The sequence below is a fragment of the Eleutherodactylus coqui genome, chromosome 13 (genome assembly GCF_035609145.1).
Source record: "Eleutherodactylus coqui strain aEleCoq1 chromosome 13, aEleCoq1.hap1, whole genome shotgun sequence".
Classification (NCBI taxonomy): Eukaryota; Metazoa; Chordata; class Amphibia; order Anura; family Eleutherodactylidae; genus Eleutherodactylus; species Eleutherodactylus coqui.
Genome location: NC_089849.1, coordinates 48,992,305 through 49,005,892, shown reverse-complemented (window position 1 = coordinate 49,005,892; position 13,588 = coordinate 48,992,305). Strand labels below are relative to the sequence as shown.

Genomic DNA, 13,588 nt, shown 5'->3' with positions numbered 1-13,588 from the left:
CAATACAACGTTACTTAATCGTGTCAAGTGAAAAGTGTTGCATAGCATTTACCTCTGGTTTCTTCTTGGTACGATGATGATCTCTTTTTTTAGACACTCAATGCAGCTATGACTGAGGGCTCTTTCCCACAAGCGTATATCGGCCGTCCGTTTTCACGGATGGCTAATGTACGCTGTGATCTGATGCGTTGGATTCCTATGAATCAGATCACATGGCCGTATTCCTAGATGTAAAAGCACCCAGCCAGGCCAATACAGCGCCGGGCGTTTTTATGTCGGGCCCAAAAGATAGTCCTGGAACTATATTTTGGGCCGGAATATGTCGGCCGCTGCGTGGGCTCCTACTGCGTGGCTGCTAAACTCCCTCCCTCTGCTCTCCTTCCCCAGTGCAGGCTCACCTCTGCTTTCCTCCCAGCTTGTTCTTTGCAGTGGAAGGGGGCGGAGCTAACAGCCGGCCAGTTCCCCTTCCTCCCATTGCTGGCTGCGGACAAGGGGCGGGATGTGGGCAGAGCCCCCGCCTCCTCCCATTGTAAAGAGTGAGCAGGTAGGAGAGCAGAGGTGAGCCTGCGATGGGGAGGGAGGGGAAAGGGGTGACGGCATGGGGACTTTGGCACATTTGCGCTGGGGCCCATGCCGTCTGAACGGGCGCACAAATCTAATGTTCACGAGCTTCTACGCCCCAGATGATAGCGTACATCGGCCGGCTATGAAAACCCCGGCCAATATACGCTCCTGGGAAAGAGCCCTGATCTACAGGCTTCTACTTTGCAGGACTTTGTAGGACTTGTTATAGTTTATTGTATTCTTGCCTTGCACCTCTTTTCCCAAGAATAACTATTGAATTAATGGGATGTTAATGCGGTAAATAAGAAGGAAGCGGTCTATAACCTTCCATTTAAGGTTACATATAAGAAAGACTCCCATGACTGTTATGTAGCATTACTTATTAGACTGTGCCATGCAATGGCTGTCTTACTTTTTTTAGTACTATCCCCCCAAAAATCTTATAAAAGTGAAATGTTAAGCTAAATGTACCCCAAAATGGAGTTGCTAAGTTTATAGAATTTTTCCTGTAAAAAAGCCCTCATATTTGTATCTAATAAGAAAAATAAAGACATTATGGCAGTCAGAATGCAGTGGGGGAACATATCAAAAATTCAATGCCTTTTGGGAATGAAGCCGCTGAACCTGCTCCCTCCTGCTGACCGCACTTGCTCTTACCTTGATCTTTTTCTTTTCCCATCTACCCCCCCCCCCTCTCCGAAATGCCATACCCATTAGAAGCAGAGGCAATTAGCCTACAACAATGGTGGGGGGAATTTGTGTTCGTCCGGGTCTGGGTATGTTCACGGACATACTCAATAGCTCCGCGACAGGAAATGCGCGGATCTACAATTGTCAGTGGGTCGAGTGGCGGGGAAGAGAGCATACCTCTCTCTGGCTCCCACTCTCCCACCTAGGGCACACAGCTAATTTAAGCTGTTACATGTCGCCAATGTTAGGCGAACCTCTAGTTTTTTCTTCTTTTGTTTTTTCCCTTTCTGTTCTCCTCTGTTTGTTGTTAACAGTGCGTTTGCCCCATGTTTTTCCCACGTGTTAATGCCTAACGTATCTACCCACTTCCTCCCTCCTCACCCCCTCTCCCGCCCACCCACCCGGGGAGAAACGAGAGGCCTTGGAACACCCACACGCCAAAAGTTAGATGGCTAGTCTAACATTCTGTTCATTTAACACCAAAGGCCTAAACAGCCCCCAGAAAAGGAGACAACTCCTATATCATCTACACAAAAAGAGGGTGATGGTGGCCCTACTCCAGGAGACTCACTTTAAAGCAGGTAGTGTACCCACCTGTACCTCCTCTCAATACCCAACGTGGATCCATGGCCCCGACCCCACAAGGAAGGCGGGGGGGGGTCTCGATCGCCCTACACAGATCCCTCCAATACCAACACATAGACTCCCTGATCGACCACAATGGTAGATATATCTTTCTCAAGATGGAAATAACGGGCATTGCTATCACCTTTGCTAACCTATATCTTCCCAACCAGAACCAGGTCCCAGCAGCGACAAGAGCCCTGAACGCCTTGGCCGATTTCGCAGGAGGGACTAGGATCATCCTAGGGGGGGACCTCAACATGGTACTAGATCCCGCGATTGACACTACATCAGGTAAGTCCTCTGTCTCACGAGCAGCGATACGCACACTCAAAAAAAGCTAGACACACTACACTTGATAGACCTCTGGAGAATCTTACACCCAGAGGAGAGAGACTACACTTTCCACTCAGCGACTCACAACTCCTATAGCAGGATTGACCACCTCCTAATTTCACACGGCCTTCTTGACAGCGCCCCGACTTGCTCACACGGAGACCTTCTCTGGTCGGATCATTCACCAGTGTATGGAGGCCTGGCAGGCTGGGGGACAACCCCAAAATGCCAGTCATGGAGGCTTAACGATAACCTCCTTAAAGACCCCATCTGTGTAGCAGCAATCAAGAAGTCAATTGAAGACTTCAAAGAGACTCATCGGACAGATCAAACACCCGCCCCGATAAAGTGGGAAGCACTCAAATGTATCTTAAGAGGAGTGCTTATCTCGCATGGCTCCAGGCTTAAAAAAGAGAGAGCGGGCACTCTGTTGGGCCTATTATCCAAGCTGAGAAGTAAAGAGACAGCCAATAAAAACCAACAAAACGACACTTTAAGAGCAGAGATCTCCACCATCCGGCACCAGATCCTAGAGATCCTTGATCAACGCTCATTGGCGCTCAGGGACAAGCTTAAGAGGGGATCTTTCGAATACGGTGATAAATGCGGGAGCCATCTAGCCAAAACCCTCCACCCCAAGACCCCACTCACATACATCTCCAAAATTCAAACACACAGGGGACACATGGTCCACAACACCATGGATATCCTGGAAGAATTCAAAGCCTACTATAGCAAACTGTATAATATCGACTCCCACCCCCAGACCACCACACCGCCACATAGAGAGGAGGTAGACGCATATTTATCTGAATATACCCCTAAAAGACTGACGGATAGGGAGGCAGAAGACCTAGAACCAGACTTCACACCCCAGGAACTGCAGGACATAATTCAAAACCTGAAGGTTAGCAAGAGCCCAGGGCCAGATGGCTATACGGCCAGATTCTATAAACTTTTCGCGGAAGAACTGGTACCAATAGCCCTCGACGCATTCAACGCAATCAACAGGGGCCAACCGTTCCCCAGACAAGCACTACAGGCCCACATAACAATTATTCTCAAACAGGGCAAAGACCCCTCGGCCTGCGGAAGTTACAGGCCTATCTCATTAATAAACGTAGATATCAAAATGTTTGCCAAATTGATAGCCAATAGACTCCAAAACATAATCCCACGCCTGATCCATCTTGAGCAGGTTGGCTTCGTTCCAGGCAGAGAGGCAAGGGACAACACCATCAAAACGATGTCCCTAATAGCTAGGGCAAAATCAGCAAAAACCCCTCTCTGCCTTCTGGCAATCGACGCCGAAAAGGCGTTCGATAGGGTGAGTTGGACCTTCCTCTCTGCCACACTGGAAAGAATCGGCCTGGGCCCGCGTATGCTCCAGAGAGTCATGGCATTATACCGAGAGCCGACGGCCAGGATTAGGGTAAACGGAGCGCTATCCGAATCTCTTCAAATAAATAACGGGACTAGGCAGGGGTGCCCACTCTCACCATTTTTATACATACTGACAATGGAGTCCTTAGCTAATGCCATTCGTAGTAATGAATCGATCAAAGGACTCACAATCGGGCCCACAGAACACAAAATGGCCATATTTGCTGATGACTTACTCCTATACCTGTCCAACCCCCGAGTCAGCATGCCTATACTATTGAGGGAATTTGAAAGATTCGGGAGGGTCAATAACTATAAAGTAAACACCCAGAAATCAGAGGCCCTTAATATTTCGCTTCCGCAGGCCGAGGTCTCCCAACTGGGACGGGCACTCCCTTTCCGGTGGGTCAGCTCACACATAAAGTACCTGGGAGTCATGATCCCGACAGAGCCCTCACTAGCCTACAAACTAAATTACATCCCCTTTATAGAAAATCTTGAGAAGGAACTGGGGAAGTGGAGACCCCTGTACCTCTCCTGGAATGGCCGGGTTAACGCGATAAAAATGGATGTGCTGCCCAGATTCTTGTATCTCTGTCAAACTATCCCGATTGGGATTCCGAGAGCATTTTTCAAAAAAGTCAAATCCCTAATCACTGCTTTCATATGGAGGGGCCGCAAGCCGCGACTACGTTTCTCTATACTAACAAGGGAGAAAGAGAAAGGAGGCCTGAGCCTCCCGGACTTCTCCCTCTACCACAAAGCCAACATCGCAAACTGCGCCCTCGACATCATCAAAAATAGGAATACAAGACTCTGGGTAGAAATGGAGCATGCAGGCGAACCAGACGGGCTTGACGGAGCGTTATGGATCCCCCCTAGACTGATAAAATCCATCCCAAATATCTCCCCTTTTGGTCTCCAGCTAATTAAGACATGGGCAGATATGGCGCACAACTTTGGACTGATCACAATACCAGGCCCTTTAACTCCACTCGTAATTAACCCCCAATTTGAAGCCACTTTACTACACCAGAGACTCCTATCTCTCCCGGTCAGACCGATCCCCAGACTGAGAGATGTCATGACTCAAGAAGGCCTAAAACCCATGACAGAGATACTGGGACAGAATTCCCATCAGCCAGGGTCCTGGCTTCAATACCTGCAACTAAGGGGGTTTGTGAGCTCGCTGACACCGAAAGACAACCTGACAGCGCCGCTTACGGCGTTTGAACAACTCTGCTTATCAACCACAAACCAGAGACACTTGATCTCCAGATTATACAAGATACTGCTGGGCCGTGAGACGGAGGACGAGACCTTGAATTACAAAGAGGCATGGGAAACAGAACTTGGCACCATTCTCACAGAGGAGGACTGGGATAAAGTATGGGCCCTCACACATAAACTCTCCTCAGCGGGCAGGATCCAAGACCTCAATTACAAGTTAGTTACAAGGTGGTATAGGACGCCTGACCTGCTGCAGAAGATCTTCCCTCAATCCTCACCCATGTGCTGGAGGTGTGGTGAGAACAGAGGCACAATGATACACATCTGGTGGGACTGCCGACCAGTGGCCTCTCTCTGGAACGAGGTGACAACCCTCTATAACCACATCAACCACACAGGGCTGTTGAAAAACCCAAAACTAGCCCTACTCTCGCTTTTCCCAGGGTCGGTGAAAGATGCCAAAACAGGCCTATTAAGGTACTTTATAATAGCAGTCAGAAGGCTAATACCGAGGTTCTGGCGTTCTCCAACCACCCCCACTAGAGGCATGTGGGTGGAGGAACTCCACACCCTTATGAGATATGACGAAATGGGGGCCGATGATCCCAAGATTTGGGAAACCACCTTTAAGACTTGGCAGCCGTGGGTGGCGTTCAGAGGCTCAGATAATTTCAAAAAGTGGGTAGCCCAGGGCTCACTGGACTAGACAACAGGCCAAGGGACAAGCAGACGTGACCATAAAGCAGAATCTCAAGGGGCCCCATACAGCAGTTCTTCTCGTTTCTCCCCCCCCCAAACCCCCCCTCCTCTAGCCCCCCCCCCTCCCCCTTTAGTGTGTTAAGAGAGTTAAGTTTCACATAGTCGAAGGGAGAACTATTCGCTATACTCAAGGTGGGGGCCGTAACAAGCCTCGCCACCATGAATCCCAAAGGTAGCCGAGGTAGAGGGAACGCGAAAGAAGTAGCTAGCACGAGGCATAACTGTCTCGCCAAGCCCCACCAGGGATAAACGCTCCTCCCCCAGACCTACCTTACTTCTCCCTTCGATCTTTACATTTTTCCAAAAGTTTACGAAAGTTATATCTGATTTTTTATGATTAACGCAGAAAATTAACTTTGTTTGACTGATATATGTAATAAAATCTATTTGAATCAAAAAATTCAATGCCTTTTTAAAGGGGTAGTATGGGGGAAAAATAGGGAAACATGACCACCGAAGTCAATTACCAGCTGATCGTAAGTTACGGCGGGAAGTAGAGGAGAGGTGAATATTTTTTTTTAAATACTTATGTCATCCCTCCACTGCAACATATCAGAAAACCCCTTAAAGACATTGAAAAGCTATTGTTATCTTGACACGCTAAAGCCATTGTAAGGCTATTAAAGGGCAAATAAACCGTGGCACAGAAAATTATCTTAACTCGTTAAGAGTCAAGTACATCACTACAACTGTCCATATGAATGTGCCAGGTCCTCCAGAGTGGGAGTCGCTGTTTATAACCACTCTCCACGCTGGTCCTGAATGGGGAAAGCCTCGCTATTAATTTAGTATCCTCTAATAAAGTATCTTGAAATTAGTTTTCTCAACTAGATTACCCCTTTTTAAAGCGCTATTCCTAGAGATCACATGGGTTGCAGCCATTGGGGCAACGTGGCTTACTTAGAAAGTTCTTTAATCTGAAAACAGGATAGACAGAGAAATTGGAAACATATACAGATAGGGCAGAGGCATAAAGAGACAAGAAAGCAGCAAGAACAGCAAAAATGAGCTAAACTCTGCCATCTTAGGGTCTTTTTAGAAGAGCTGAGTCTCGTTTGAACGAGTGAGGTTATGTCACCGATAACTCGTTTGCTCTCGTGCAGCTGGTTTAGATAGGCAAATGCTTCATTGGCTTGTTGAAACGAGGATAGTTCTGAACCGTTCAGTCCCTGTATAAGTGACTGAGAGGGACTGAACAAGTGCCGTGTAAACAGTATAGATAAGCAAACGAGACAATGATGGTTTTTATGCCTACATAAAATGAACGACGAATGAAAAGTGAATGATTCTCGTTCACCCTTCAGTCATTGGCTCGCGTTTAGACCAAACGATTATTGTTCACTTTTGCTTGTTTGAACAAAAGTTCAACTCAACTCAACACAGGAGTAACACAATAACTCTGTTAGGCAACAACTGGCCACAGCTGGTTCAGCCAATGTTCGGAATGGTAAATCCCTTACATTCTTCATTTCACATTGGTAGCGTTGTCAATAATATCTTTTCTAAATCTTTCAGCAATGCCAGTAGTTTTCAGACACTATGTGTTGTATCACTGATGTTTATGTGTTAGCTTCCCATAATTTACATACTAGACTAAGGAGGATCTGGGCAGAGACACTTGGAGGAGGAGACATCCTAGGTTAGAAGTTCAGCAGAGAAGAGTTGATTTATCTTTAGGTAATACATCTCAGTCTGTCCATAAGAAGGGAAGAACTAGCAGCAATAGCTGCTCACTATGGCTTACCGTAAGTATCTTACTATTACCCTTCAACTATAGAAGATAGAAATACTATCTAACATTCTCTCCTGTCAAGCATCAGGAGTTTCTTTCAAACTAGACAGATGACTTTTGTAAAAAATTCTGGAGTGATTTAAGAGAATTGCCTTATTATTATGAGTTTTATGCTAACTTTCTGTGATTAGGATATAATACTTTTTATAGATGCATCCAATACTAGTAAATTTAAACACTATTCTGAGACTTCACCTCTTGTATATATGTCTTAGTAGTGTGGCTGTTTGTGTTTACGTATATGCTGTGTCCATCTTTGGGAGAATGAGGGTCTTGTGAGTCACCTTGCACAGTAGAAGCAGAATAGGTCGGCTACTGCTGCACCAAAGTGGTCAAAGTACCTCCAATTCTTGGGAGGTGCAGGTCTCATAATTGTCTGTTGTGAACATACTTCTTTAAGAAACTTCAGCTTTTAGTATAGCATTTGTTTTATTCTGAAAGCAAAGAAATTGCAAGAGGTTCTCCTTAAACTGCAATTCATTTTGACAATGACCTTTAACCAAAAATTAAGCAATGATGGAAACTTACAAAGTATTTTCTTGGCAATGGAAGCTTTAATGATGTCAAAATTAGCATCAGCTGCAGACAAGATTAATTAAGTGTATAAAATGTATAGTACAAGGTGCCAAGTTGAAGTCAGCAGGACAATTAATGTTCAATCCGTGTTGGTCCATAGCGTAATCAGTGTCCAGAACATGATGTCTAATGAGATACTTAGAATTTGGTCCCTGGTGGTCTGTAAAAAAGTTAACATCTAGCACCTAAAGGTTGGTGGAAGACATAGTCTTGTGGCTCTAGTGGTCCGGAGTACATTGTGCATCCTATAAATGATAGTCCGTTAAATACTAAGTGTCTAGCCATAGTCCGTGTCCTATCCCTGATACCTTCACAGATCTAATAATGATGGTTGAGTTGCATAACAAAGTGTTTAAGGTGCTTGGAGAACCCTTGTGCTCTACATGACTGATCACTGCTCAAGTCTTGGCTTGACTAATCAATATCCTTTATGCCACTTAACTTGTAAGAACAAATAGTCTCAATTAGCACAATTTATTCACAGATCTAAAATTCAAAATCGAATGACAACCAAACATTTTTATTCTTTTTTTATTACATTATAGAACTTAAAAAAACATGACCAGATCATGTCCATAAATATAAACACTCAGGGGTGGACTTGGAGGTAAAGGTATCAAATCCACGTTTCAACTTAATATAGATGAGAAGACCTAAGGGATGAAATATGCGATACTTGCGATATTTGTCCAATACTAGAAAAGTCTGAGAGTAGAAGGATAAAAATATGTGAAATGGAGGAAATCCAGGCTGCCACCTGCCCAGTGAGCCATTGGTTCAACTATTTTTTTTTTTTGCGGAGTGAAATGCCTGTATCAACTTTTCTCTGGCAATATTAATAGTTCCTAACATGTTGGAGACGTGTACATTGCTGTATCACCAGTATCAGCAGGATGTGTTGTTATCATGTTCACCAGTAACTAGATTAGTAGGATTAAGGAACAGCATTAGCCAGTGCAGTGGGCATTGTAACTGGTATGGGGCCTAGCAGTCAGTCTATAGTGTCAGTAAAGGCCCAGTTACACGGAGCGATGATCGCTCAAAGATCGCTCAAACCACAGTTTGAGTGACAGCTTTGAGCGATCATTTTGCATAAACTATTAAGTAGCTACTCAGGTACTTAATAGCTTATTAGCATGCAAATGAAGCCTTAGCTGAAAGCAGTTAATAGCCCAATGGCTCTTATCTACATTCAGGTCCTTTGTTCTCCGACTGGAAACAATGCTATCAGCACTGCCCGTGAAGAACTCAGCGTGCGGTTCCGATACGACCGCACGATCATTTTTATGTTGACCTGAATGTAATGATCAGCTAGCAGTGCACGAAAAGTGCATGATGGCCGCGCGTTTAGACGCAACGATTATCACTCAAACGATCGCTTTTTAGCAATTTTTGAGCGATCATCGCTCCGTGTTAATGGGCCTTAAGTGTTTTTGATGCACTTAGTTAGGCTAAGTTCACATCTGCATTTAAGATTCCATTTTCCGGCTCCCAAATGACAGCAGGGAAGAAGAATCCCCTGGCGGAACAGTTCAGATATATAATGGAATTGAACGGCATCGTACAGATGCTCCGAATATAAACACAGCCAAATAATGTAACTTACTGCAATTTAAAGGACTATTAGGGCGAGTGCGCTTACACTCCAAAATATGGAATTTGGGGATAATCCCTGTAACTTTTTAGACAATTTCGCAAATATAAACATAAGCCAAGCCAATTACCTGTGAAAAAAGGATACAAATATCTTACTTGGCATTCAAGGGCGCTGGTAGACTTGGTCATCAGATGCATAAATAAAGTTATGGAGAAGAATTGCCAAATCCAGAGCAGAATCAAATTATTTTGGATGTATACTTACAGAGGTGAAGTGTTTTCATGTCCCATGCTTGAGTGTTCCCTTGGAATGCCTCGCCCATTGTTTTCAATGGAGCTGGGAAAAACATTGCATGGCGTGCGAGGTGCACATGAGTGTGATGCAAGGTCTCCCATTGAAAACAATGGAAAACACTTGCTGATCGCTACATTCCTTAAGTGATGAGAGGCGTTTTCGCCTATGTGAAATCAGCCTTAGAGTAAGGGGAACATGATCAACCTGTGTAAGTATATAAATGGCCCTTACAAAAATATATGGAACAGCTGTTCCATCTCAAATCCCTTCAAAATGCAAGGGGGCGCTCTCTGCGTCCAAAGACATAAAAAAGGTTCATTTTCTGGAGGTGTCAAGCTTATTTTACCATAAGAGTTGTGAATTTTAGAAATAGTCATCTCAGGAGTTGGTCACAGCCGTAATGGGTGATGGCTTCAAAACAGATGATTCTTAGGACAAACACTTATGGAAACATATAGAATTCACTTTGATTGTTAATCCAGCCCGATCGCCACATGTGTTTAGGGGGGAACTTTTTTTTAACTTTTAGGGCAGATTGGCTCAGGCATTATGTAGGGTATAATCTAGAGAGTTTCCTCACACTTTTTGTCCTTATCCACATTATATCCCATCCCTTGGATGAACTGGAAGGACCTATGTCTTTTCAGCTGTGCTAATTATGTAATGAGAGACTAGCAAGTCTAACAACATCAGTTTCTGTTAATTGCCAGGTCAGAAGGTTGACAGCCCAAGTACTTGGATTCTAGCATCACTGAGCAATATCAATAGGTGGAGTAAACTCTACTGGATGACTTAAATAATATGCAGGTTAGATATATAATTAAAGTCAATACCTTGGTTGAAGTATGCATTTTAAAAGTTTATTATACAATCTGTGGAAGTATTTGTTATAAAAGTCTATTATACAGTCTGTAGAGGTACTTGTTCAAAAAGTCTATTCAACAGCTATACTTATGTGCGTATTTAAGTTAATCACCAGCTCTTCACAGGGAAAGATGGAATGAGACCAATGTACGGATCAAGGACACAATAGTAGATGTCTCGCTATAGCTCGTGTGTACTATTACATGCCAACCATTTCAATGAATGGCTAAGTATGTAGTAGGTGAGTCTACTGGAGTGATAGACAATCTTTTTAGTGGCTCTTAGCTCCGCCACATTTCCTTCATACAGCAACCTACGTCCATGTTCACATCATGGTTGTGGTTTCCATTCTCCTGCTCCATTATGGTATTTCCTGGCCAAATGGGTGGTGCCAAATGGACGTCATTGATTATAATGGTGTCCATTTGGTTCCCGTCATGCTATGTGGCATATTTCATCTGAAAGTTTAACAGAATTCAGTAACGTAAGCTCTGAATGGAGTCCCCAATGCTGATGTGAGCAAATCCTAAGGGCTCACTCATACTGGTGTATGTGCGCCGCATGTTACATGTGCATTTTTCATATGCATAAAATACGCAGTACATAGCAAATATGCATGTAAATGCATATTTTCTGTGTATGTTAAATCCTCATAGCTAATATTGGTGCGTGGAACAATACCTCTGCAGGGCCACTTATCGGGCGGCAGCATTCATGCAAATCAGTGTTCAACCCTTTATAGAGGTTTTTATAACAATGATTGGGAATTGAAAACCAAGCTAGAATCCACACGCAGATAGCCGTTTCAAGGTTTTTTGCCCCTCATCAGTGAGCAGTAGGTTTCTGGCTTGGCTGGTGAGAAGTCTATGATGCGGGTTGGGAGGGGTATCATCTCTCCTTAAGTAGAGCACCTAGAAGGTCAGTGAGGAGACACAATCTTTGTTATAAAGACCTGTAAAAATAGTTGGACATTGACTTGCAGGAATGCTGCTATCCAATTAATGGCGAGGTATTGTTCCATCTTCCTTATTTGCATATATTTCCTAGAGGAGCATGCATAGCCTTATAAGTCTTCTCACTCACCTTCTAGGTGCTCTTCTTAAGGAGAGATGATACCCCTCCCACACTAAAATTGGACATGCTGCGATTTTTTTCAGGCACATATTACGCATGCGAAAAAGACGCAGGTGTGAGTGGCCTGATGGAATTCAATGGGCTTTTAGCACCACGTATTACGTGTATGAAAAATACGCGTATAATACAGGGGCGACAACTGCTTGTGTCAGTGAGTCTTTAGACTTTTTTGTGTATTTTTTTAGGAATTTAATAAAAAGATATAGTAAGTGACAAATACCTCACACTGAAGATTTAGAAACCAAATAAAGTCTAAAATACGAGGGCAATGACCTGCTTCTTGTAAGAAAAGGAATGCTCTAAAGGCAGCACAAGAAAAGAAATAGTGCATGGCATCCAAGGGCCTGATCCAGCGTCTCTCAAAATGACATGAGAGCAGAGAGACAGGCAGCACTCTGGTTCCATGACCCTTTTATTTCCCCATCACAACGTTTCAGCCCACTGTGGAGTCTTTCTTTGAGTAATGCCCACAGTGGCCTGAAACGTTGCAATGAGGGAATAAAGGTTTGTGCAACTGAAGTGCCGGCTCATTGGCTTCTCTTATGTTTTGGTTTAAATCTTGATAGGTTTTGCTGGCATGACTCCACATTTCTCAGGTGTGACCAGGAGCAATGTTGGCTCTGGTTGACAGGAAATAGGTAAGTAAATATTAGGTGTAGACGACATGTGTTGGAAACCATCTCCACCGCCAAAAGAGTCTACAAAATGAACATCTCTATAAAAACAAATGACTACTCATCGAAGCTTTCAACATTCATAGATCACTGAGCAGGCAAATAATGTCAACTTGTTTTAGCTTAACAATCGGTATGCATTAAAAACATTTTAGACCTGGCGGATGCTCAATTCTCCGAGGTCAAATATGTTTACATTTAACATTTATGTTTCTTAAAGGAGTTTTCCAGACTTAAATAAAAAATTCTACCACCGTGGAATGGTGTGAAATGAGGAAAAAAAGTCATACTCACCTCCTTCAGTGACTTTCTGTCTAGCACTGGAGCCCTGTTCCCTTCTGCTCCAAACCAGGAAGTCAGCTGCTGGTACTTGGAGCAACAGGACATAAACTTACATCCTCTGTTAAGAGGATGTGGTAATAGTGGCAACACTGTAGTGATGGTTGCTGCTGGGGGACCATTCACAGTAGTCCTGCCCCAACGATCAATGGGATTGGTCAGTGAGCACTTACTGACCAATCAGAGCACAGCAGCCCGAGTTTGCACTATTTACAATGTGAACTCTCTCTCCAGCCACTGTAGCCTGAAAAAAATTTAGCGATCGGTGTTAGTATAGGTAGTGTAGGTGTAGTGCTAGTGTAGAGTGATCAGTATATTAGAGTAGTTAGTAAAGTGTGATCGGTCGGTGTAGTGTTAGTTTAGTCAGTATATTTAGTGTAGTGTCTGATACTGGCAGTGTAAAAAAAAAGTTCCTGCTATGTTCCCGTCCTCATCTCAAAGTCCTGTTGTCACTCATCCCATGGTCAGTCAGTGTAGCATAGTGTGTGGTTAGTCAGTGTAGTGTCAGTGTATCTGACAGTGTAAAGCGAAAAGAAAAAAAAGTTTGAGGAAGGGTCCATTGAAGATCTGAAAGCTTGCTATAACATCATGTATTTTTGTTCGTCAGTGTCGTATCAGAGTATCCGTCAGTGTACAATGGAGATGACATGCGTTAAAAAGTGCTGAAAAGCACTAAAGTAAAGCACTTGAAAAAGTCTCGTTTGAGAGATGAAACGCGTTGTACAATAAAGG

At 43.9% G+C, this 13,588-nt stretch overlaps 1 protein-coding gene across 1 annotated transcript in view; it reads left to right on the top strand.

The window, feature by feature from the left end:
• Positions 1-7,250: 7,250 nt before the first annotated feature.
• The window catches only part of LOC136588206 (protein-glutamine gamma-glutamyltransferase 5-like), a 40,445-nt gene continuing 34,107 nt past the window's right edge, over positions 7,251-13,588 (top strand). Inside the window, exon 1 of the mRNA XM_066587256.1 lies at positions 7,251-7,331. Within this exon, the coding sequence (XP_066443353.1) occupies positions 7,322-7,331 (10 nt within the window). The 5' untranslated portion in view covers positions 7,251-7,321. The remainder of the gene's footprint in view (positions 7,332-13,588) is intronic.